This window comes from Ambystoma mexicanum, chromosome 2q (genome assembly GCF_040938575.1).
Source record: "Ambystoma mexicanum isolate Mex_15411 chromosome 2q, UKY_AmexF1_1, whole genome shotgun sequence".
NCBI lineage: Eukaryota > Metazoa > Chordata > Amphibia > Caudata > Ambystomatidae > Ambystoma > Ambystoma mexicanum.
The window spans coordinates 484,167,556-484,194,111 of record NC_090924.1 but is presented as its reverse complement, the minus strand read 5'-3'; the positions used below and the strand labels follow the sequence as shown (position 1 = coordinate 484,194,111).

Sequence of the window (26,556 nt, the reverse complement as noted above, 5' to 3'; positions counted from 1 at the left end):
ATCCGCCCTCCCTTGCATATGCAAGAGCATGGGATCAATAGCCACCACGTACATACAAGTCATCTGGGAAAAGTATAACTGTCCGACCAATTAGTAATCAGGGTTCAAACCAGGGCTCAAGTCGAGGGTACACGCGGGGGGACGGAGTCCACCCACTTTTTTCAGAGGGTGGACTCAGTCCCCCCCAGCTAAAATAAGAAACAGTAAATGTCCTCTTTGAATTTATGCATTAAAAGACGACCACAGGGATCGAACCACAGTGGTCAGGTTTCTAGGCCGGTCACTTCACCACTGCATTATATAACCCGATGAAAAATAACAAACAACTAAAGGTGAAATGTCTCATTTCAGTACTGCAATTCCCAGGGAAAACACTTGTATTGGTTATTGGAGTTTAAAACGGGCACACCTTTTAAAAAACACCATTAGAAGAAAATATCCTCTCTGGGCCTTGTGTGGGTGTGTTGTTTTTTATGAAAGACAAATGACATTCGTCCTGTGCAATTTGGGTGGCTATGCAAAGCAAATGTAATGAAATGTGCATATTTCACCTTGATATGCTAATTTCTGGTGACATCACATCCCATTGCATTTGTTGACGTGTCCCCCCACTTAAATTTTTAGGACTTGACCCCTGGTTCAAACCATGTCGAAATATGAAAACAACACTTTTTGAACTTCCAAGAGGGGATGGGTGGGGGGGGCTACTTACTGCCAAGGGGTCCCTTGTCCTCTGTTCGACTTGGAGGGGTAAAAAAAGTGTACAAACTTAAATGAGCACAAATATAGCGTCCCTCCCCCCCATGACCCTATTTGACACCATACCTTCCACTGCCTGGCCCTCTTTGGACTGTGCTCAAAAGCATGGACAGCCTCACTCGTTATAGCTGTAACAAAATCAGCTCTGCCTGAATGAGGGACAGACAGTTGTCATGCTAGTGGGAATGAGCAACCTCATCCCTCTACCCGTGAACTGGCCATTAATGCTGGGTCCACCCCAACACCAAGTCGCAAAGTGCAAAACATAGAAGGGACATCACCTTTTTTATTGGACATTTGTATGGCACCTATACCTGGGTGTTTCCAGGTGCCACAAGACAAGATGGGGATTGGTGGGGGCCATGGGAATCACAGAAATACAGCAAAGAACGGTTATATTGGTCTTGTGACAATCCTACTGTGCAAGTGCGTGACAAGGTGAAGTGCAAAAGGGGTGTTGGGTAGAGGGAAAAGTGCAGGAGTGGGGAGCACCCACAGGTGGGGGCGGGCAGGTGCTGGTCAGGCCAAGGCTGCAAGTGCCAGGGGAAAGAGGGGGGGGGGGGGGATGAGTGTGGTGACAGGGAAGACCAAGTTGGGATAGTATGGGAAACGGAGCCCAAAGGCAAGTGCTGGCAAAGGATGCTGGGGGACAGGCCGGGGGGGGGGGGGTCTGGCTCCCTGAAGGGACCAAGCCCCAGTCGTTTGGCAGATGGAGAGTTTATCTCGGGAGGGGGAGAGGAAAGGAAGGAGAAAAGTAAAGTCTTGAGGAGTTTCCGAACTTAAGAAGATCCGGCTCAAGTCAGGGGGGTGCAGGGGGTGTTCCAGGGGAGGTGCCAGCCGAGGAAAGGGATGTACCTCCCACTCTGTTTGGAGAAACGTTTGACCTGCAGAGAGTTGCAGCCACAAGACTGAAGGACTCTTGCCTGGATGTAGAGTGGTCCCAGGCCCCAAACAGCCTTGTGGATGAGGCAAATGGTCTTGAATGTGATCCTTGCAGTCACTGGGAGGCAATGGAGAGATTTTAGGGCTGGAGCGATGCAGTCCCTGGGCTTGAGGTCTAGCATAAGTCTTGCAGCCCTAGTCAGGATTAGTTGAAGAGGGTGAAGGGAGGAAAGAGGCAGGTTTAGGAAGAGGGTATTGCAGTAGTCAAGCCTAGAGAGAACCAGGCTCTGGAGACATGGGGGGGGGGGGGTTTGAGGAAAGATAGAATGCCCCCAAGGAGATGAAGCTGGAAATGTGACTTCTTGGCAAGGTCCGTGATGTGTGGACAGAAAGAGAGAGGAGTCAAAGACGATCCAAAGGTTTTTTGTCTCACAAGTGGGTGAGGGGAAAGTACCCTAGGAGTCTGACCAGAGAGTGTGGGGGGGGTCAGGGGGGGCAGAGCAGGGATCAGGCATCCCAATGACGAGCATGTCTGTCTTACTGGTATTAAGTATGTCCGTCTTACTGGAATTAAGGCAGAGATCACTGGCAGAGCACCATGCCTGAATAGCAGTCAGGCTGTCAGGTACGAGGGATAAAGAGGAGAAGGAAGGGGTAGGAGAGGGCAGCCTGAAAGAGAGTGGTGTGTCATCTGCAGAACACGGGAAATGAGGGGAGAAAGTGGACATCAGGGGGGCCAGGTAGATGTTGAAGAGCCATGGCAATAGGATAAAGCCCTGAGGGTGCCACAGGTAGAGGGTGAGGTGGAGGAGAGAAAAATACACTTGGAAGGGTCTGTTAGAAAGGAAGTCGGTCAGCCACGCTAGTGCCCTGTCCGTAATGCCTAGGGTATTACAGAGACTGTTTATGAGGAGGGAGTGGTTGACTGTCAAAAGCAGAAGAAAGATCGAGGAAGATCAGAACTGAGAGAGTGTTAAAGTCCAAGTTAGAGAGCAGGTCTTCACGGGTGTCAAGGAGAGCGGTTTCCGAGCCTCTGGCTGCTCTGAAACTGGGCTGGTGTTCATAGAGGCAACCAGCCATTTCAGTGTGGAGGGTCAGTTGGGGGATTACTAGCTTCTCCATGAGTTTGCCCAACGAAAAAAAGGGGCGATAGAGATAGGGGCAATATTAAGCCGGGCAAGAAGGGTCAGCGGACAGCTTTTTTTAGGAGAGGGTGCACAAGAGAGTGCTTAAGGGGTTGAGGGAAGGAGCCTGTGGCAAAAGAGTGGTTGCAGAGATCAGCCAAGGCTGGTATGAGGGTGTCAATATTGTCCTTGATGGTTCTGGAGGAGCAGGGGCGCACCCGTTTAGAGCAGACTTTCATAGAGCGGACGACTCCAGAGATCTCATCTGGTGCAACGGGAGAGAGGGAGGAGAGTATGGGGGTGGCAAGAAGGGGGAGAGAAGATGGGGGTGGAGCAGAGGACAGGATGTCGAGAGTTTGAGGAAATGTGGGAGGCCAGTGCAGAGCACAGGGCCTGGGAGGGAGGAGAAGAGTAGACTGCGGTAAGATTAGCAAGTTCCATGCCGATTTTAAAGAGTTCAGCCGTGTTGGTTGTAGCTCCAGAGATGCATGCTTGCACATAAGCCTTAGCCCTCTTTTTAAAGCAGACGGAGAGATGGTATTGCCTTTGAGTAGGTGGCAGTCCAGTTTGTGGGAAATGAGCTAGATGTCTGCCTCTTCCGCTCTGCAGCTTTACAATTTCTTTTCAAAGCAGCTAAGTCAGAGTCATACCAAGAGTTGTATTTGGAGGCAGGTTTCATGCGGATACTCATGACAGGGGCAAGGATGTCCAGGGTGTTAGATAGTGAGATGGAGGTTAAGTAGAGCATATTCAAAAGGAGAGTTCAATGAAGGGGGAGGAGGAGGAGGGGGCAATGAGCAATTATTTGCACACAAACATCAACATTAGCAGCAAAAGCTCATTCCACCACCTTGGACAGCCAAATGGCTTTCTACATCTCATCCCATTGCATCGCCGTGATGTGATTGCAGCGCAGTCCTGTAGTGAGTCTACTACCACAATGTGATTTACAGTGTTTTCAGACAAATGTTTTTCTCCAAGCTTCAGATGGTGCTGAACTCCCTGCACACTCCATCTCAGGGCAGTAATGGCCCGTCGGATCACACTGGCCCTAAAATATAAGCTACCCGTCCAAATGGGCTGCATACTCTAAAAAGCCTTTCATGTCCGAGCACCCTCCAAATTACAAAAACAAAATGGTACCGACCTTCTTCCCAGATGTGTAGGAGAAGCATCCTTAAAACAGCTGTTCATATGCCCCAATGAAGTACAACAGATCGGTGGCAGAACCCTTCAGGCCCAAAGCTCAAACTCATGAAATTCCAAACCAATTCCCTTCGCACTTCTGCAAAGAACTGACAACTTCCTGCTTCATCAAGCATTGGATATGCTGTGAAACCTTCTGAGTAATCCTTGAACATGCAACACCTCTGTAAGGAGCCAGTTGCGTGACTCCTACCTCAATAGTAGTGCTCCACGTAAAGCACCCTTTAGAGATCAAAAGAACCACCACTACTCGCCTTCCAAAAGGCTCTGAACCCCCTATTTGTTTCAGTAAGCTTTTCCAGCATGGACTATGTCAAACTAATCTGAAGCATCAGTGAACGTTGAAGGGAGCTTTATTGTGGGAAAATTGCGTGATGTTCCATTTCCCACCATAAAGTGCACTGGAAGAGTTACAAACACTGTTCGGACACAAAACCAGCACTTTCTCTGTAACCGTCTTTCAGTAACCGCAGGGGCTGTAGGTGGAGAGTCAACCACTACTGTGTCCCCACCTGTCCCCTTCCAAACTCTGAGTCAAGAAATTAGGAAGATTCAGCTGTTGAAGTCAAGGCAACAGAGGGCATCCCCACTAATTCAGCTGCAACACTACAGGAGAATTGGGTGGAGTGCTGCAAGTCTGTTTTCCCTTGCCTTCATTTTAACCTCTTCCTCTCCTTTGGCTGTGCCATGGAAATTGGCATGGTCTCTGAAGGAACACCTGGCTGCTCACTGGGCTTCTTTTACAGATGAATTCTACTGCGGGCTTCACTGACAGGTAACGGCCCAGAGCCCCAAATTACAAGCACCAGTGCAGAAGAGAGCCAGGCAAGGGCTTTTGGCATCATCACATAGTGTATAGCCCCTGAAGTGCTAATAAGGATTAAAATCCCCCCCCCACCACACAAAAAAAAAAAAAAAATAGATGAATACCTGTGGCAAGAGGAGGTCACAGATGATCAACGTCAACTAAATGAAAGGCTGGCCTCTAAGAGGAGCCTCAATTCCATGTTCTATAGTGTAGGCCCCGTTACTGGCTAAAGAGACATACACTGGGCCAGGGAGTAGGGACCTGTGGTGTGAGGAACAGAAACATTGTTATTTGGAGACGGAGAGACCTGGTGGGAGTAGGTGCGGGCAAGAGGAAGAAGAGAACCAGGTCATGGTTGAGAGTTGGAGGCTCTAAAAGGAACGTGGGCTGAATCATACCAAGGAAACTGGTTTATTCGACTGTAATTAATACAAAACACAAACAAATAAATAAAACAATACTTAAAAAGGGTCACAATAAAAAGAGAAACATTAAAACATAGCTTGGCCACCTAAGTAGAGTCACACCAGATTTAAAAGTATTTTTTTTAATGAAACAAGGAGGAGAGAGGGAGCCAGTCACTACCTCCATCACACATCCTTGTTTATGAGCGTTTGAAACAATCTAGAAAACTAATTTAACCTGCACGTTTCATATAATGTTGTCCAAAATTGAAGGCACTTTGCAGATAAGAGAATAGGGCTCACCCAATGCGAGGGGATTCCACCATTAATAAGAAAAAAAAGTGTAGCGCAGCATTGGCGGGGGCTGGACTCCGGGGAGTATTCTTCATTTTCCGTCTAATGGTAGCATACTCTGGGCAAAAAAATCGTACAAACGTACTAAATCCTCTTCTGACGCCCTGCGTAAGGGGCAACTAGTCACTCTCTCCTGCTCTGTCCACGCAGCTATTACAGCTCTCATCACAAAACACCTGTCTTTCCAGTAGTTGCTCCATGCCAAATAGTCCTGAGGGCAATTGGCCGACAATAGAATATGGCTGCGGTCAAATGTTTTTTCATGATTTGCCCATGTTCCAGCACTCCAGATTGGCAGGCGCCTTCTCCCCAGGTACTGCGACAGTTGTAAACGAGACCCCGCGGAGAAGACAGGGGGTGAAGGGGGGGGGGGCTACTCTCTCACATGGCTTTCAGCCACATACTCTCCGATAGTATACACCCATCACTGCGCATACATTTACTGCGAATGCAACAATGTCAAATTTCGACATCCCAATTTCAACTCATATGTGTGTGAGGTGGGGATAAAGTAAATAATACATGTGGGGGAGCAGCGGGGGGGGTCTCCCCCTGTATATATATATATATATATATATATATATATATATATATATATATATATATTAGTGAAATGGAGCGGGGAACATAATTCAACATTTTGGTGATTCGCAGAAAAATATTTGCAGTATTCACATAGATCATTCGCCACTGCCAAACGCCTTAACCTGTGGGCATCCAGGAGTAAGTAAGGGCTGAGGTCAGGTAAAGAAAAACATCAAAATGTTTCCGTTTGTGGAAGTAGGCTCTGGCGGATATTAAACACCAATGCTCGTCCATTGGGAACACGAACAAATAAATTGAAGTGTAATTTGTCACTTTTGGAGCAGGTGGTCCTACCTCGAGTAGCATGGCTCTGAATCAGCCGAAGACACCGTGGACATGCTACAATGCAATACCTTACACAACGCAGGTAAGGGGGCAAGGAGAGCAAGGCCCTGCACTCATTGGGCTACCAAGGTGAGGAAGTTTGTGCCATCCATTGAAACACTCTTTTGAATGACCGAAGGAGGAGAATTAGAGAGGAAACAAGGCTCGGATGGTGAAGGAAGGACAGTTGTAGAGCAAATGTAAGCAAAATATCTCTGCTGTCTTAAGCATTAAACAGGATATTTGTAAATTGGAATATAAGTAAGTGGGTTGAATCTTGTAGAGGTGGGAATGGGAAGGTGTGCCAGCTGTGGTGACAGATGGAACCCAATATTTAGGGGCGTGTGTGCAAAGGAAAACAAGCACTGGGAACATCAACAGGCTTGGCTTTTACGGAGGAAGGAGAAAGGCATGCACCAGGCACTAGCATAATGGCACCAACTGGCCAAAAGATGGCAACAGGTGGAAACTAGTGTGGGTGCCTGTGCATACGACAGCAGTGCCTGGCATATGCCTATCAAATACCGATAGGCAGAAAGCATGGCTCCGTCAATACTGGTTTATAAAAAAAGGACTTCAGTGCAGCCAACACATATAAATCAATGGGCTGAAGGCATACTTGGTCAAGACATTTATTTTTACACCAGCTCTGCATTTACAGGCACAGGAAAGCCATTAGCCCTTAGAAGACTGCTTAGAAATAACACGTGTGGATCTTTATAGCACAAATGTTACTGCTCGAAGAGCTAGCTTAAAGTGCCAAGATGATGTGTTTTGGGAGGGGCAGGTAGTTGGTGGGAATGGACATATAAACTAGTATGGTCATGGCAGTCAATGGGTGGGTAAATAACTAAATGTGTCAATGCCATCTCCCTCCTAGCCATACTCCAATGCCATAGTTTTGGTTTATATGTGGCGCTTCAGTGCCACCCAATAGTCATAACAAAAACAAATAAATGTCATGGTGCAAATGAGGTAAAAGTGTTGCAGGTATGTGTATTACAAATCAATGGGTATTAACCTGGCACTTGGAGGAGTCCATCAAAGAGCCAGGTAGATCATACACCAAACCTAAGCCCAGAAGCACCACCTCGGGACAGAAGAGATGAAAGAAACCTGCCGCAGGACCAGTAGGAAACCAGTGATTGGCTCCTCTAAGAACCATTTTGTATTGCCAACGGCCAATCACTGGCCAATGTAAGAGGATTCAATCCAGCACTACAGCTAAGTCAATGCCTAGTCTGGGATACTGAATGGAAACCCTTATTGATATATCTTTATGTCCAGTTCATGAGTTCTGGATGACTACCCCTATGTAACACCCCTCTCTTGGAACCCCCCTGCCCCACTGAGCCAAGAAGTAGTTCTGTTTTGCAAGTTTAAACGGTTTATTTGAGAATGTAAACAATATATATCACACTTATAATAAATTAATAACTAATATCACACTTCAGAACATGAGCAGTTAACAACAATGGGTAATGTTCTACTAATAAACTGATTTGATTACCCAGGAGTAGTATAAAGGATGAGGTAGCACGCTTGGGAATAGGAACAGAAGAATAAGGTGGTAGAGAATGCTTTATCTAGTTTCAGATGGATGCAATGTTGAATGAAAATGCAATACAGAAAATACTCAATATGATTTCAACAAAACAATGTAATCACTTTTCTCTGGCAATCCACTCCCCCCCCCTTATGCAATGTAAGGAAATGAAGATGAGAGCACACAGTTCTTAGAAATGCAATCAAATAGAATTCAGTTCAATTCCCCCTCAGCAGTTTATACAACAAATAGGAGTTTTGAAACACAGGCAAAATGCTTTGAATATGGTGACAATGCAGTGAGAAATATGCCGAAAATGCTTTTAATTGCCTTCAGTAGGTTCAGGGTGAGTGGTATCTAGTTAATATGAGTTCAGGCTCACTCTAGCAATGATTCAGGGATGGTTCTTAAGAGGCAAACGAAATTTTAGCAGTTCAGGCAAAAGCTGCTGTTTTTTACATAAAGAAATCGGGCCAAATCGCAAATCGTGGCAAAATTCGCGAATGCGTGAATCGTGATTGCGGAGAAAGGTCGGTTCTAGGCTTGTTGGAAAGGTAAGATTCTAAGCTTTCAGAGGAAAGTTAAACCAAGTTCCTAGCCCAAACGGTTACAGAGTTATGAACGATTTTGTGAAGGTTGTTTTTCGGATTTGAAATTTTAAAAGTTCAAAGCGACAGGTTACAGCTTGCAGCTAGAAAATGACAGATGACAGCTTTTAAAAATGACAGGTGACAACTTCTAGGAGGCAGTTCTGGTTAGATTAAAATAGTTTAGATTAGATTATTTTAACTAAGATTGGTTCTGCACAGTTCTGCTAGGTACTCACAATATATTTTAGAAATATGCCTCGCCACGGATCTGGTCAGGTTTTGGACTGGACTCCGGTTCTGGTCTCAGCACTTCACAGTGATCTGGATCAGCTCTGCTCTGCTGGTCTAGCCTCTCTGGATTCTGGATACTGCTCTGCTTTCTGGGTACTGCTACAGGTTCTGGAGATTGATGGATTTGAAGTCTGGATCTCTGGATGTGAAGTCGTCGGTCAGCATGCTCCGCAGCAAATGGAATTGAATCTCTCTACCTGTCCCAGCAGTCTCTTTTTATGTGTTTTGAAAGTGGGTGGAGAGGCTAGCTTTCTAGGCCCAACCCCTTCAGAGTTCTGATAGGTTGGAGAATTCTTTGTGTTCTCACTGGAGAGTAGGATTGTGTGTCAGAATGATGTCATTTAATGGCTTGCAGAAAGGATACTCCCCTGTCACATTACACACAAATCTATATTTGACCTAAAGACATATTTCATAGATACACAGTGGTTTGAAATGACATGCACCCATCACATATCACATGAGGTATACTCTGTTCAAACGCTGCTCTTCCTGGGGGCTTGCATTCAGAAATGGCAACATTTTGCGTTTAACTGGTTTTGCAATATTGGTTTTTCATTAAAAATTATACACATATACACGGCCTGTCCATACATACTCCAGTAAATTCCCATGTCTCTAGCTTAAACACAGAGTATGTGGGGTCAATAAATAGCTGGGTTTTGCCCCAGAACATCACACAAATTCCCAACGCGTCTTAAAACGTGCACAGAAAAATCACAAGAATTATGGTATCATTTAGATAATTTTGACAAGTCTGCACCATGAGTTATACATCTTTCTTAAAATCATATTCTGGCCAACAGGGGTGTGTCTTTTCAGGTCACATGGTGTAGAAACCAGTTTATCCAGTTTCTGCCAAGCTCAGAGACCCTGCCCCTCCCAGCTTCTGCCAAGAGGAAGCTATTTTACGGCCTCCCCTATAAACCATCTGCCTGAGTCAAGCATGGGCTTTGTTCAAAAGGAAGCCATTTACGACCACCCTAATAAACCATCTGCCTGGGCCCAGGACAGGCCTTTGTTCAACTCCCTGTAGCTGCTCCACCCCTAATCTAATCAGAGAGGTGACAACTCCTTTTGTCAAGGGGAAGAGTGGCTGAGCAGGTTTTAACTCCTGTGGGGGTAGATGTCAGGCAGAATTCAGTTTCATTAAGCCAGGTTTCAGATAAAATGTCACTTTTTGTTCCCCAGTTTAAGTCAAGACAATTTTTACATATGCAGCTAGAATGCTGATTCTAAGTTCAAAACTATGACATTTTAACAGTGACAAACTATGTGACACTCAAAAGTAGGTCACTCAGTTAATTTAAACATTTTCAATTTTTGGTAGTTTTAAATCCAGTTTCAGTTAGGCTGCTGCAGACCTGCAGAGCTCAGCCAGTCTTGTTATGAACATTGTTTTGGGGCTCTTCAACTTCCCAGATTTAGTATGCACACATACTTCATTCTGCCAGATGTCCGCTGGTGTTCAGTGAGATTTTTGGATGTGTTGCAATGTTTGAAAATAGGCATTTTGAGCTGGCATTCAGAGAAACCAAAGGTAATTTTAAAGCGTTTTTGAGCTAACCGGCGCTGCCGTTTTACCTTTGGCACCCATTCCACTCATGGCACCCCAGCCCATCCTGCTCGCACTGGTGGGTGGCAAGTTAGGCAACCATTTTAGTGTGCACAAACTGCGTGGTTCTCCTGGATTCGGGCGCACATGTGGGCTTTTTGGCCATCTTGGATTTTCTAAGCCCACAGCACCAAATGTTGCAGCATGATAGCTCAAACGTGGGTTAGGACACCCAACACCAAGAAATGCAGGTAGACTCAAGAAGAAGAAACAACCACCATTTTGGGGGAAACACATTTTTTCAAAAAAACATTAACGAAAGTGTGCTCAGGTTTTGGGACTACCAAGCACTGTGGAAACCGAGCACCACTACAGCTGCTGTGGGACACCCAATGACGATCCCTGAGCAATGTACCCCGAGCCCCGCATTTGCGATAATCTCTTCTAAATATTCGTACATCCTAACATGTCTCAGCTTTAGTTCATATGTGGCCGTTGGCCCAAGCAATCAAGGTTGTTGCATCTGCCGCCGAGGACTAGAACACTCAACAAATCCAAGCCATTATATAGACTTCAAAACGGAACTCTGCCATGAATAGGAATTGCGTGTGCGTTCCATCTAACAAACGACCCCAACTACTCTACACCCGGTTTACTCCGTTATTACTAATCTTGCTCCCTTCATTTTTAAAGACGAGTCAAACAAAACGATGTAATTGCGAACGAACATGCAACCTTAGCCAATAACAACAACATGCTACCCCCAAAGTATGCTGTAGCATTTTTTTTTTTTTTAAAATCCTCATTATTAGTTTCCTTTTCATTATTACTATCATTATTATTATTATTACACGAGCAGAAAATGCATTGTCCTCTTTTATACAGGGTTTAACATGAATAAAAATGTGAAATCGATGGATTTACTAGACTAAACAGACCCAGTAGAACTGCTCAGACTAACTGCCTATCCATACCACGCTTCAACCTTCAAAGATCGGCCAGGACCAGTATCCCAGTAATGGCTTCTAAACTATGGAACTCGCGTCCCAACGAGCTAAGAGCGGAACCTTCCTTCCAAAGATTAAAAAACCTGATCAAAATCTGGCTCTCCACCCAAGACGCGCCCATGTCCACTCGTCAACCACCATCCTTGCAACAGCCGCTAGCCTCACCTCATGTATATAGGTATCTGCTTACTGTGTACTTGCTTTATGTATATAACTGTATATAATTGTAACTTAATGTAATGCTCCGCTTCTCACCATGTTGTAGCCAAGTGATGCGCCCGGATGCCCTCGGACCTGGTGCGCTTTATAAATAAAATAAATACAAATACAAAAATACTTACCTGGATGGCAAACGACATGCTTTAAATTACTTAACGAGCTGCTATATTTCAAGTGATATTTGCGTAGGGATAGATTTATAGAGACTACTCGCATGTCTAGTGTAAGTACAGTCTATTGTGCACTATTGTTTCTAAATACACCCACTTTTGCAATGGTGCAACATCTCTGAAAAGGGTCGCGTCGGCGCCAACATCTCCTGCTACTTTGCTTCTGCCTTGTTTCACCACCTAACTACAAATGAAGTAACAATCCTTTTCTCGTTCGACATAACTACTTACTCCCCATTATTAAATGCGTTGTATGGGCTTCTATAATTGAAGAGTTTATAAATAGCATTGTATTTGATGTCACATGTTGCACTTTAGCATATCGTCTTGCCACGGGAACTGACCCAGGCCCCGGGCCGCATGAAATGCGGAACGATAGAGGGTCTGGGAGTTTAGGCGCGGGGTGGGGGGGAAAAATGGCGCAAAAGCATAGGGAGGGGCGTCCGAATGGCGCCACAAGAAACAAAGGCCGAGGAAGGGCAGGAAACAGCACCTGGGTAGGTGCGAAATATAACAACAGGAGGTCAGGGGGTAACCCGGCCGCCCCCAAGAAGGAACAAAAGGCCGGAGGGGTATAAGTAAGCCTGGGAAAAGAGAAACGGCACAAACCAGGTAAGAGCTCACCTCTCTCGGGTAGACTCTTGGTACCTGGAGAAGGGAAAGGAAAAACGTTTGCTCTTGCGGGCTCACCCGCTTTCAACCCTTCAATAAGCGGAGCTCTTGCGGGTTCACGCATGTTATACAGCGTTCGTCGCTTGAGACTAACGCGGCAACCGAGACGGCACCGGAGCGAGTGAGAGGGATAGTCGTTGCAGTTGCCAAACGGAAGCGGGACCGACAGAATTCAGATGAGAAGGATGGCAGATGGGAGAGCGAAGAGGGCCCGAGAATTCTCAGAATGGGCAAGAAAAGCGGAGAAGGAGTATGGAGCCCAATGGGTGCTGGAAGTAATGCAGAAAGAAGAAAGGGCGAAGGCAGCATCCCCCCTACTGTTCATTGAACACAGCAGCAGCGAAGGCGAGGAAGAAGTGCCACAAGGACAGAAGATGGGGAGAGCAGAATCAGGAAGAACAGAGGAGGAGACGATGATCAAAAGAAAGAGGAAAGATAAAAAGAAAAGGTACTGTGAATAATAATGTTGGGAATAAAATAGTAAAGATGTTAAAAAAATTGCGTCACGGTTTCGGGTAAGTCGCCCAGAACCAACGACAGGAAGAGCAGACGGGGGAAGAAAAGCAGGGAAGAATGGTTGGGAAATTCGTCAGAGGAAACCAGCAGTGAGGATAAAGAAAGGGATCATCTAAAGGCTTGGGTAAAGTGGAAAGGAGTGGTGAGCAAGGAAAAGCGGAGTGGGGTAGGTGGGGCAGGGATAGAACCCAAAGAGGCCCCGGTCCCTACCCCACAGGGGGCACCAGTTGAGCCCAAGGAAGTTCCGGTCCCGACACCGCAAGGGACACCAGTAGTCCCAGTGCCCCAAGGAGCGCCAATTGTAGTGACGCTGCAAAGCGCGACGGTTGGTCCAAACATAGGGGCAGGGGCAACAAAAACGGCGGCAGCAGTAGAGAACGAGGCACCACTCATGACGAAATATGGCAGGCCAACCATGGGTAAAGACGCACAGGGCAGGTCAATGAAAGCGATGGCCTGGTACATAAATGACAAAGTAAAGGAAAAAAATGTGGAGAAAGGAGTTGATCGATATATTTACATTATTAGATTGCCAAAAAAGGGGGATGAATGTAGCAGTCGAAGACATGAAGGAGGACGAAAAGGGTTTACTCAAAAAGGGGCCAGTAGTTAGGAACTTCGATAATTGGATGTCGGCCTTTACCATAATGTCAACAATCATATTACAGAAATTCCCGGAGGACGGGGTAGCGTTAGTTGCTTATCAACAGAGGGTGCTGAAGGTCCACGCAGCGTTTGGTGGGGACGCATGGCTAGAGTACGACCATGAATTCAGAAAGGAGATGGACTGCTTCCCGGACATGGGCTGGGACGAGGAAAACTTTAACCTCTACATTTTTAATGTGCTGAAAGAAAAATGGGATTCCAAGGAGCGGAATACAGGTGGGCAGCAGAGAAGGCAGTACTGCCAGAGCGATTACAAGACAGATTATAGAGCTAGTAACAGAAGATACGACTCCAGTTACTACAGATACAGGGAACGGAATTTTCAGAGCGGAAATTACGGGCCACAGAGAGGATGGCAGAGCAGCCTGCCCCCAACAACACAAGGTGTGTGCTTTGAGAACCTAGGTACAGCTCGAACAGAACCAGGGTAATGCAGGAGCTTTGAAAAAGGGGTACCATGCAGCTGGGGTTGGAAGTGCAAATTCAGCCACAAATGCGAGAGATGCAAAGGCGACCACAGCAGTTCCAAGTGCACAAGGGCCGCAGCTCCGAGCGGCAGAAGAGACGAGACACGGAAATAAGAACTGGAGCAGGAAAGGGGCCACGCCAGTAAAGATCGAGAGAATGGAAAAGTGGCTCCGAGATTACCCCGATCACCGGCCAAGGAGCGCAAGACATTCCCAGGAATCTGAAATCAGCAATGGAAAACAGAGAGATAGTGACCAAGAAGATCAGGAAGGAAGTAGAACTAGGGAGGGTGGAGGGCCCATTCATGGCCCTACCCTTTGAAGAATTCTTGTGCTCTCCGCTAGGGCTGGTGCCGAAGAAAGAGGAAGGGGAATACAGGTTGATACACCACCTATCCTACCCCCCGGGGGCCTCGGTGAACGACGGCATCGCTCAGAGCGAAGCAACAGTAACATATTCAGATTTCGAAGAGGCAGTGGAATTGGTCAGAAAAGCAGGGGAAGGGGCATGGATGGCGAAAGCAGACATTAAATCGGCATTTCGCCTGTTGCCAGTCAACAGCGGATCACATAAATGGCTATGTATGCATTGGGAGGGGGAATACTTCATCGGCAAGTGCCTCCCAATGGGTTGTGCCATCTCCTGCGCATATTTCGAGAGGGTGAGTCCATTTTTACAATGGGCAGTGGCACAGGAGATGAGGGAGTCCATGATGGTGCATTACCTAGATGACTTTTTATTTGTCGGCCCCAAAGGGGCAGACATGTGCAAGGCAACACTGGACAAATTCGTAGAAATAACGAGTGAGTGGGGCATTCCTCTGGCAGATGAGAAAACGACAGGACCAACACAGGTGATCCAATTTCTAGGTATAAAGATCGACTCGAACAAGGGGAGGTGTCGGATCCCAGAGGACAAAGTGACGGAGCTACTCAAGACAATACAGGAGCTACGAGGAAGAAACAAGGCAACCGTGAAGGAATTGCAAGCACTGGCAGGGAAACTGAACTTCGCAGGAAGAGTCATACCGCAGGGAAATGTGTTCCAGAGAAGGATCGAGCTGAAGACAAGAGGTGCTACCAAAGGGCACCACAGGGTCAGGCTAGGAGGGGGAAATCAAGAGAGACTTAGAAGTCTGGGCTGAATTTTTGGTGAACTTCAGGGGTACAGTGATATGGCGCTCGCCAGTGAACGAGGAAGGTAGAAGAGTGTTATTCACTGACGCAGCCGGTGGCTTTGGTTTTGGAGCAATACTGGGGAGAAAATGGTGTGCAGATGAGTGGCCTGAATCATGGCAGGTGGCGGAATGGACAAGGAACATAACGCTACTAGAGCTCTTCCCGATATGGGTCGCGTTATGCGCATGGGGGAAGGAGCTAGGCAATAAGGAGTTGGCGGTATGGTCGGATAATATGGCAGCAGTGCATGTGTTAAACAAGGGAAGTGCATCATGCAGTGTAGTGTTGGAATTGATGAGGGCAATCACACTGGAAAGCCTGAAATTAAATACATGCATAAAGGCGAGGCATATCGCAGGGGAAGAAAATGTGGTGGCTGATGCAATCTCTCGTTTTCAGTGGGAGAGATTCAGGGAGCAGAGACCAGACGCCGACAAGGAAAAGACGCCCACGCCACGAAAGGCATGGGTCCCGTTGAAGGCACTAGAAAGGAAAGCACGGTTGGCCCCAAGGCCGACTCAAAAGTGGTGGAAAAAGAGCGGAAAAAGGAAAGGGTCATCGACAAGCTGACCAGGAATGCCGTGACATACAAGACGGGTAAGCAGTACGCAAAGAGTGTAAAAGATGTGTTGTTGGAAACAGGTGTAAAAGTGGTGGAAAAAATATCGACGGCAAAAATCTGTGAATTTCTGGAAGGGGCATTTGCCAAAGGTAAAAAGAAAAGCTGGGCAGCAGCGCACCTAGCGGCGGTGGCATATACCGCAAAAGTGGCGGGCATACCGGACCCGACTGACAGCGATAAGATAAAATATGCGATAAGGGGATGGGCGAAGCTAGAGGGGAAGAAGCCAGATAGCAGAAGGCCGGTCAATTTTGGGAAGTTGATAATTTTACTGAAAGTGCTACCAAATACATGCAGCAGCACATACGAAACTGCGCTGTTCAGGGCAGCATTTGCGCTAGCGTACTATGGGGCTTTCAGAATAGGGGAACTGGTGGCCAGGAATAAGATGGCAGGAGACGGCCTGGCAAGGAAAGACATCAGTATGGGCGACAAAGGTATGTCAATAATGCTAAGGAAATCTAAGACAGACCAAACAGGGAGGGGGAGAGCGATAGATCTCAATTGCATCAGAGAGAAGGACCACTGTCCCAGATGCATCACCAGGGAATTTTTAGATCTGCGACCAGAAATTGACGGGCGGTTATTGATACGTAGGGACGGCCGCGCGCTTAGCAGGTTTCAGTTTCAGGCGGTATTGAAGCAGGCAGTGGCAAAGGCGGGATGGGATCCAGCCGAGTTTGGGACACACTCTTTCAGGATAGAGGCAGCAACCTCTGCGTGGGTGGGTGGCCTGGGAACGAAGGGGGTGAAACGAATTGGGGGATGGAAGTCGCAATGTTTTACGAGATACATAAGGGAGGAACTGATATGATATTTATCTCCCCCGTTTCCACAGAGGTCGGACCCTACAAATCGGCCTGGATAGTGGGGCACTCTTTTGTGACCCGGGCAGGCAGGTGGCTGGAAGAGATGAATCAAGGATTACATTTCAGGAACACAATTATGTCATGGTGGGGCCACCCGGGGATGCACTGGGTGGACATCCACGACAGGCTAGCGGACTTAATAGGTTTCAGGGAACCACCCCCACCGCCCCCCCACCGAGTACCTGGTTATACATTTAGGGGGGAACGATCTGGTGAGCACGAACAGGGGCAAATTGCAAAGAGAGATCTGTGAGTCACTGCATAGCTTGGCTAGCAGCTGGTGGAAGACAGAGATTTTTATGTCAGAAATAATACCTAGAAGGATCTGGCATGGGGCACAAAAGAGACACGCAATTGAGATAGCGAGAAAGAAGTTAAATAAATCAGTAGAGAAGTACTGCAAGAGTACAGGTCTACATTTCATAAGACATGGCTTACACCGGAGCAACCCGGACATGTTTCACCAAGATGGAGTGCACCTATCAAAGGTTGGGATGGGGTTTTTTTCCGACAACATTTTAGGGCACTTCAGGCAAGAGGCTGTAGGTAAAGGGCTTTTGGGGGGGACCTGAGCGGGCGTAAAAGACACCCACACAGGTGTGGCGGCATGTGCCCAGGAACGAAGGCTCAGGGATAACAAAGACTCAGAAGAAGGAGCCTTGAGCGGCTTCGGAACTGGACACAATGTGCCCAAAAGCATATGTATATGTAATGATTTGTTATAATGGATTTTCTGTAAGAAAATAAATTCCTACGGCCTACAAATTTTCCATACACACAAAGTTGTCTGTAATTTATTATTAGGTAGGGACCTGGTAAGAGCAGCAAGGTGAACCCACACTACTCAGCCTATACATTTCCCGACTTCCTCACGCGACGCTGCTCTCGTGCATCGTTTTCAGACAGCGCAGGCCTCAAGAGGGTCGCATCGGCGCAGGAGCTTCGACGGTCGGCGGGTAACCCTGCTTATTTGGTCCGCTTACCTCAGTTACCAAGGTAACACTCTCACCCTAATTATTTTAAGTCATAAAGGACCTATACAAGAGACCTACTGTTATCCTTCTATAAAAATGGTGTTGTTCTTATTCTCCGGTCTCTGACTAAAACCAGGCAATATGCTATCCAAAGAACTCCTTGCAATTCTATCACACCTCCCACCCAATAAGTGTTTACATCACTCTGTGCACGACATTCGCTCAGCACTAGTCAACGCATGGTCTGTCGTAAACAATTTGGCGGCTTTTGCTGATTTTTTTTTCTTTTTAAAAATCAAACAAAATGCACCTGGCTTCTATTACTGAAAACTGGTTTGCTACCTCTGTCATTAATTTATTGGTGCCCCCTAATCATAAGGAGTGGGGGGGGGAATGGGGTGGGGGAAATGGCTGTGGTTTTTAAATCTGGCTGTTCTCATTTTTTTTTTTATATAACGTGCCTAATACCGTATCCGAGTTCGGTTTCTAAGCGCGGATCCGGGATTTGAACCTCTGTTGCTCCGCGCGGTCTTGCTTCCAAGACCAATGCCGTTGCCCCTGTATTATCTTTTGCTAAGTTTGAGTCCCAGTGGTGGGATGATGCAGCTCTGATTTGCATCTTCATTGATCCCCTATTGTAACCTGCTGGCATTTATTTTTTAATAAACTCAATTTTTAGCCACTAAAGTCCACAATTACTGTAGGCTCCTTATTGTAGGATATTTTAATATATGGTTTGGAGTCTCAGATCATGCTGACACTATCAAACTAACTAAATCACTTCACGCAAGCAATGTTCCCTTGCTTGTATCTTCACCCTCATCGTTGAGGGCATTACCTCGACTTAGAGGCCCGAAGGTTATGTACCTTGACACAATAGCAATCTCTTGGTCAGGTCATTTCGCCAGAATCTTTGTGATGAAAAAAAAGACTATTTTACAACCTCTATAGATGCCTGTTCCACCAGTTACTTTCTCATAGCCTCAATGATTTAGCCAAAACTAGAGGGAAAGACCTCTCGTCAGTATTAGTTTGCATGTGAAGGTTTTTACCTATCCAATATGAATGAGTTGCACAATTTTTGTAATCACATTGCTCTTATTAAATCTAGGTATGGTTTTTATAATCCTCTCAAAATTGGTACTTTGCCACTCTTCAAGCCCTGAAGCAGGACTCGGGGTTATGGGGGATTTGAAGAGAAACATTGAGATTCTGCCTCCCTTTGCTTTTCCCGGGCTGCTCATACTCCCTAAAAAGAGCCATCTTTTCTGCCAAATTCAACTTACAGAACCATATCAATACGGCTATCAATAAACCCAACGAGCTCCAGGATGTACTACATTTAAAAAAAATAAAAAATAAAAAATTATATATATGATTATAATTTTTTTAAAAAACACTAAATAAAGTCATCTGTTCATCTTCAAACTGGTGCCAACATTAAAGCTAGCGAAGGAGGTCAATTCATTCTTTTTGAACTAAATTACCATGATTAGAGGTAATATTGATTACTCATTTTTGGCCTCTACACATTCCCAACCGAAAGAGACCCCTATGGCAACTAATTAGATCTGCAGGGGTTTTTTTTTTGCCCGGTCTCTTCAGAAGAAAGACTCTTACTCCTATTAGCACTGAAACTGACTCTTATGATTCTCTTTCAGCCAACCTTGCTTGTCAACAGGCCAATAGTTGATGTGAATTTAACTCTTCCATTTCGCAAGGTCCTAAGGCTTTGAAAGCCTCTGTGTTGACACCTCGTTGAAAACAAAACATAATACAGTCCACATTATTGCCCCATTGCTGGTCTTTTATGGCCAACCAAGATCCTGGAAAAGGTGGTCGCCTCACAGTTGCAAACATTTGTGGAAAAGAACCCGCTGCTGGATGTTTTCTCTGGTCTGGTTTTAAGCCATCTGATGGAACGAAAAGGGCGCTTAAGTATGGGATAACATTTTGAAATTCGCAGAGGAGGGTGCTTTCCCCCAGTTGATTATGCTGGACCTATTGGCAGCATCCAATACAATCGACTTCGAAATATTACTGTCCAGGCAGATGGAAGGTGCCCATGCAACCCAGAAGTACTTCAAATGGTTTACATCTTTTCAACCAAACTCAACTGGTCAAGATTGGATTCTATTTTTCTGACCCAATCCCAGCTACTTGCGGAGTCCCCCTGGGCTTCTCTTCGTCCCAGTTACTTTTCAATATTTACATTCAGCCACTAATGTGCATGGTTCCAAGTAGAACCGTAAATACCATTCCTGCGCAGGTCCACATGCGCGTAACAAGTTGCATTAATCTCTTCAGTGCGAGATTGAATAGGTCCCAAAATCGACATCCATCTCTCAATATTGCAGGTCTCTCCACTGGTTGCCGGTAAAGCAGAGATTACTTTTTAAGGTTCTCTTCTGTGTTTGTGTTTAAATGTCTTAATGGACTGGCCCCAGCCTATTTAACTGCTAAAATCGAACCTCAACTCCCAGCCCGATCTCTTCGATCTTCAAATCACCACCCAATAGTGGTATATGCCTCCTGCTTTGCTCATAGATATGATAGGTGGGGCTCGGTTCTGGGGCCTCGCCTTTGGTATACACTCTCTCGGACCGATTGACTCCGATCTTTTAATTCTAAAAGACCTCAAGATGTACCTTTTTAAAATAATTGTCTCCTGTCTATTCTTTCCTATACATGATTTCTCAAATGATCAGAATGTACAAACATCTGCGCCCAGATGCAGTTTATTCAGTCCACTTCCTCCCCTTACCAGTGGATATGCGCTTGATAAATAAATAACCTTCAAACTCTTTTAAACCCATCAAACCGAGATGACTTAACAGGAAGAACAGCATTCCGAGGATGTGGGGCTTGGTGTTCTTTGTGCAGAGGTTCTGTCCGTAGAGGTATCACTCATGATTTTATCTGCCGACAAGAAGCCAGGTCTTCAAGTTCCAGAGTCGACCCTCCACAACTCTTTTCTCATAAAATCCTGAGTGATACCTCTACAGACAGAACACCAAGTACACCCAGCGCTGGGAGAAGAGCACCAAACAAACAAAGGACACACAGAGGCTACATTTCCAGACATTGTGTTTCACATCAAACAATAGATACATGAAACCTGAACTCATGCAAATTCCTTAACTTGGATCTAGGCCAAGGATCCGCAACATGCACTTCCCCCGGTGCTTGAACTACAACTTCCATGATAAGCCACATTTAACTATGCTGGCTAGGTCTGATTGGAGTTGTAACATCTGGAAAGCCAAGATTACAGCCCTGTGATTTAATGGACCATGCCTTTTCTCTAAAGAGGAGGCAGACTTCTGCGTGATTGGTTTGCCTACTACACACTGTAGTAGACTATTAGGCTCACCGTTTGTCAATCAAGATGTTCAATATGGCTGGATTAACCTTAAACAGCTTGGAACAGTTAAGCCTTTTCAGAGCTCAAAAAACCTGTCAACGCTGATCAGTATGGACCCAAGAAACAGACCAAGGATGGTAAATCCACACACTCATTAATTTAACATCACAAATTATTTAACAAGAAACCATGTAGTATAGTAATGTCTTCTGAGACGTTTTTGAAAATGCACCACTTCGACTGCATCATGACCCATCATCAAAAGCTCAGAATAGGCATACTATAGCCATTGTATATGAAATATAAGATTGATAAAGCCAGTCATATCCCAGCTTCACAGAGTAACCACCTAGTTCACACAATTCAAGAAAACAGAAAATCCCAAACCAGTGGTCAAATGATGGTGAGCAAGCTGCCGCTGGAGGAATTCTGCTTCTGGAGATCTACCAAAGAAGCGGGCAGTGCATAACAGAAGGCAATGGGACGAGGAGTATTTGGACAAGGCTTTCCAAATACTTGGAACAAAATAAGCACCTTTAATCCCATAAAGGCGACAAACAGATTTGCTGTTACTGCCAAATAACTAATTTGCATTCCCTGTCTGTCAATAGACTGCCTTGATTTTTTTGACCTCGCTGACAGGAAGGGTCAGGCCGGCTCATAGGGCCGTCCCACAGTTTTGGGGGCCAGTTCGATCACTTAGTGCCACAGGCTGTACATTTCGGCCAATGTAAAGGGCCTGCTTTGTTTTGAAATGTGTGGTTTGCTACAGCAATAAACGCCTATGTACCAGTCAAACAGGCTGACGCGCGACAAGGTACCTCCAAAAGGAAAGCTTGCACGGCTACTTCTCCCCCAAAGCCTGCTTGGACAGGAATGCAAAAGCCATCCTAATGTCTCCTCGCTAATAGCACAACCACAATGTTTTGAAGTCTCAGAGAAGAATTGTGAAAAAAAAAAAATGTTTTAAAAAAAGGCAAACATTGTGGATCAAGACTGGACGTCCCCTGCGAGGCCCTGGTCTCCAAGGTGAACATACTTCGGTAGGATCAGACTTTCTTCTGTGTTTAGTGCACAACAAATAACATCCAGGGCACCGATTAGCACACGAGGTACGTACATCTGTGCGCCTGCAAGTTATAGGCCGGCCACATAAATAGAGACTAGAGCAAGGAGGTGTGCTCTTGGTTTGTACATTCGAATGGTTGAGGTTTTCGGGATTAGGCTGGATAGGAGTAGACTTGCACGCACGTATGAACACTAAACCAGAGGCCATATAACATAGGTCCACTCATACACTCAGAATCCGACAGACTCATACATTCAGAATCCGACAGAAAGAGAGCCACGTTCATTTAAAATGTTTGACGGCCGAAAGGCCGAGAAAACTGTCCTGAACATAGGTTCATTCAACACCTGTGTACTGTAAATCAGCCTTATAATGACATCACCTCAACCCGGAAGCTCTTGCCACTGGGGTCATCTGGCATCTCTGTTCCCCTCCATCCCTCCAGCAAAAATCCCACCTCGTATATCTCTGGAAATAACGATTCACCCAAACAACGTCTTGATCATCCCTCATTTTATACACCAATGTTCCTTCTTCCTCAGCGGCCATCCTTGGCAACATGGCACTGCTCAGTTCTGCTGCTCTGTCTGGACCCTCAAAATCCAACTGCCCTTGACCCTCAAAATCCGACTTTAATAGCTAGAAACTCTGCATTCTCCATCACAGAGACCTATGAAAAGCAAGAAAGACCAAATAAAAAGTGAGACAACATGTTCCTGACTTTTTGGGAAAGGGAGGGAGTGGAGTTGGTAGGCTCATTGCGCTATCGATCGGTGGACAGAACCAGGTCCATCTCTCCACCACGCCGTAACATTCATCAGGTGCTCCAACAACTAACATTATCATTCCCTATATAAGGTGTACAGACACTGTGGCAGAAGGATCCCTTCCTGACCCTTGGGATTCTGAGAACACTATCATTGCCAAAGCGAGAGCCAAACACCATAAAAGGCAGAGACCAGCGACCTGCCCAATACTGCTAGCCATTACAAGACCGTTTGGGAACAAACAATTGCTTGCCAAAATATTGAAATTCCTGGCAACCTCTACAGCTAAATGTTCAAACCTTGCTCGGAAAAGCACTTAAACTAAGGTACTGAAAATTAAATATGTCAAAGGCGCTGTTCCTCACAAGAGGCTGATGCGCTTTAAGAAGGAATTGCTAATCAAAAGCGAACAAGCTTTATTAAGCATTAACAAAAGGGTGGTCAATTGCCAATTTTGTCTGAATCACTGCTCATACAGCACAATATCAGCAGGGAGCCAAATTCTATGCCCCTGAAGACCCCACAAAAGCATGAGTGCACCCACATGGCATAAAAGAAGGCATACAGTGTTAACACAACAAGTATGACGTAGTTATTTTTGGTGTTATAGACTGGACCATAAAATTGTCTCGGGCACCAGTGAAAAAGTGTCCCACAGTTGCAAATGGCAATTCATTCCTTTTGTGACATGGTTTGGATAGTACCAAAGAGGGATTTGGGGGTAAAATGTGATTCAAATTGAGCATTTTAAAGAATATTTATTTAGTAACACTGATCAAAACTATTAGCCGCATGGTGAAGTAACTCATCAGACTGGTCCACATTGGCCAAAAAAGTGGCCCACCTTGACCCCAAAAACTGGCCAACACCAGCATTTTGCATTTTTGGTTCAGCCATGGGCCTATTGCCCTATAGGCTAGTCCGGGTATACAGCGCGACATGCGCAAGAGACCGCTCCAGAGGGCCAATTGCTGGATACATTGGAAGATGCACCAGAAGATAGAATGCTCCATGTTTCTCGATCTTCTCAAAAGTTGCAAATGGGTTGCTTACCTGCTGGTATTCCGTGTTCTCGGGACGGAACTCCCCGCTGATGGTCTCCCACTGTAAGTTAATGTGGGGAAGGCGATGAAGTAGGTTCACCCACCAGGGAGGAGCGTAGTTCACCACTGCAGACATCCTCAAGCCTTCTGGGATCCGTTTCCTTTAAAGTGCAGGTGCACCTCCTGAGGTAATTTGAGGATATAATAGCGGGTAGAGGGACACCTTACCCCGTTCCAGCAGGTTTCAAAAACTCTGGAGCCCACCCATGGATCGCACCATCTCCTGCTCCAAAACCAGTATGGCGGCTCAAAGTCCCATAACAACCGCCACAGACCCTCTATTCCAATTTCCGAGTCCTGCGTCTCTGGATACTCGATTAAAATGCCAGCCTCGGGGGTCGGGAAGATATGCCCAACATAGGTAGGGCTCCTTCGTTGCAAGACTTGGGGTCGGATGGAAGAGTTCCAATATTCAGCCCCTCCTTCTGGGTCAGTTTGGTGGATTGGAATTACGGGATACACAATTCAGATCCTCCAGGCTGTTATCACATGGGTTGTGTAGGTAAGGACACCAGTTTGGTGAAGGGAAATTCAGGATTGTCTGGGCTCCATTCATGAGACTGCAGTTTAGCATTCAGTACAATCTATAGCTAAATTGAGAGGGGTCGGCACGTCGTGGGTGGGTGAGAACTTGGATGTCAATGAAGGGTGTTTTTGGATAGGAGGGTTGCAGAATAGGTATGGGCTATTCCGTGTTCTCTTTGTGGAGGCGAGAAAGAGACCCTGTATTTTCGTATTGTTGGGCGAGACAGGTCGGTGCTAATGTACCTGGCTCTCACGGTGATAGGAGGATAGGGTGACAGTGCCGCTGGCTGTCAGTCTAAAAATGTGTTTTTGTTTTGCGGGTGGGTGTGTTCAGAGACCCTTGCAGGACGGTTAAGAGAGGTGTCAGCCACCTTGGATTTCAGACGGAGCGGAGCTTAAGCCTTTTGACCCGAGCTTGGCCTGTGTAAAGGATGCAGAAGCCGGCTCTCAGACAATGGGGGGCGGAGTGGTTTTGTCAGACGGTGGGGGCAAAGGGGGTCTCGGCTGTGGCCCCGTCTAGGCCTCGGATAGCAGCGTCTGCCTTAGTTCCCCACTGCTAGCGGGTGGTAGGGGTTTGGATCTGCCTTCGGGGGCGGGCAGCTCTCCCCCGGGCTCCTCTGCCCTCATTTCTCCGGGACTCGTCGCGTGGGTAGGCGGGTGGGCGCCACACAGTGCGACCCCCGGTGCAACCTTCCCGATGTGGGTGCGGGAGACGATAAAACGGAATGGCCCAGCTCTGACCTGCGTTGCGCCCAGGACAACGAAGCGCCGAGGGAAAGACGGGCTCCGGCGCAGGCCCAGCCCCCCAAGGCTTCTTCCGTCCGCCGGTCTGGCTTCTCCAGGCCGGTGAGCAGCTGCCTGCCGACCTCTCCGCTGCTGCCTAAGCTTTGTTCGCCGGAGACACTGCCTCCTCCAGCGGCCCCGCCTCTGGTTCCCTCCCCCAGAGCCGAGCCCGCCGCCTCCTTTCCCAACCAGCCCCTCAGCGCGGCCACACCGGGGCTTCCCTTCTTTTGCTGCTGCCAAACGGATACATGGGGCGTTCTAGGTCACTCGCTCCGCACCCTCCTTTTTGCCACAAATGTAACACAAGTTGTCAACCATACCAACGCGCGCACACACTCGAGCTATTCTCTAGGAGGCCCACAAAGTGGTGTATACATATTCGCACTGGTCGGCAGTGGGCACCCATTCAGTTTTGTAGTCAATATGCGCCGAGTATATGATATGATATGAAATGGTATATTTATAACACGCCTGTACACAAGTGTTTCTAGACGCGAGACTCTAGAGCTTATGGGAGAAAGGGGGAGGGGTGACACTCCTGCCCCCCCCCCCCCCCGCGGAGATTCTGCAACCAAAAACGAAAAAAGCAGGGGTCTGACTCCTCTCCTGGCTCTGGTTTGTTGGTGAAATGTTAGCATGCATCTTGCCAAATTAGCAAGTGCTACTCACTTCAAAGTCGAAAGGTGACCCCATCATCACCTGAGCCATGGAATTGGGGGAGTGTGGGTGAAGGTCATGCCAACGCTGTTTGACTGCTTGGGAGAATAATGGCATCCTAAAGTAGAATGCTGCAAAGGTCACTCAGCAGGTTAGGCGATTTTTGTTGTGATATAATATGCTTATACCTACCTGTAAATCGTATGGATTTTTTGCGTGGTGTGCTGCTTTGACCTGGGTATATGGTCCAATCTCTCACCCCGCTCAGTGTGGGCATTTCTGCCCCATGTCGGAAATAAGAACTTGGTTCTGCTCTAGCAGCAAAAATCAAAGTTGTCACCCATGCTTGTACCCACATAAATTGTTGCAACCTTGTAAGTATAGTGACAAATTAGGCCATAAGCGAACTGGTAGTTAAAAGTACTTGTCAGGTTCTAGGGGTCTCACCTACCAAGACAATCGAATCTTAATGAATTGTGTTCAGTTAAACATATGCCAA

At 46.6% G+C, this 26,556-nt stretch overlaps 1 protein-coding gene across 2 annotated transcripts in view; it reads right to left on the bottom strand.

The window, feature by feature from the left end:
• Positions 1-25,559, bottom strand: part of TTYH3 (tweety family member 3) — a 646,372-nt gene extending 620,813 nt beyond the window's left edge. The window contains exon 1 of one of the 2 annotated variants that reach the window (XM_069647607.1): positions 24,043-25,559. In XM_069647607.1, coding sequence (XP_069503708.1) covers positions 24,043-24,168 — 126 coding nt within the window. In that variant the 5' untranslated portion in view covers positions 24,169-25,559. The remainder of the gene's footprint in view (positions 1-24,042) is intronic. The other variant, XM_069647608.1, reaches the window with a different exon arrangement.
• Positions 25,560-26,556: the final 997 nt, after the last annotated feature.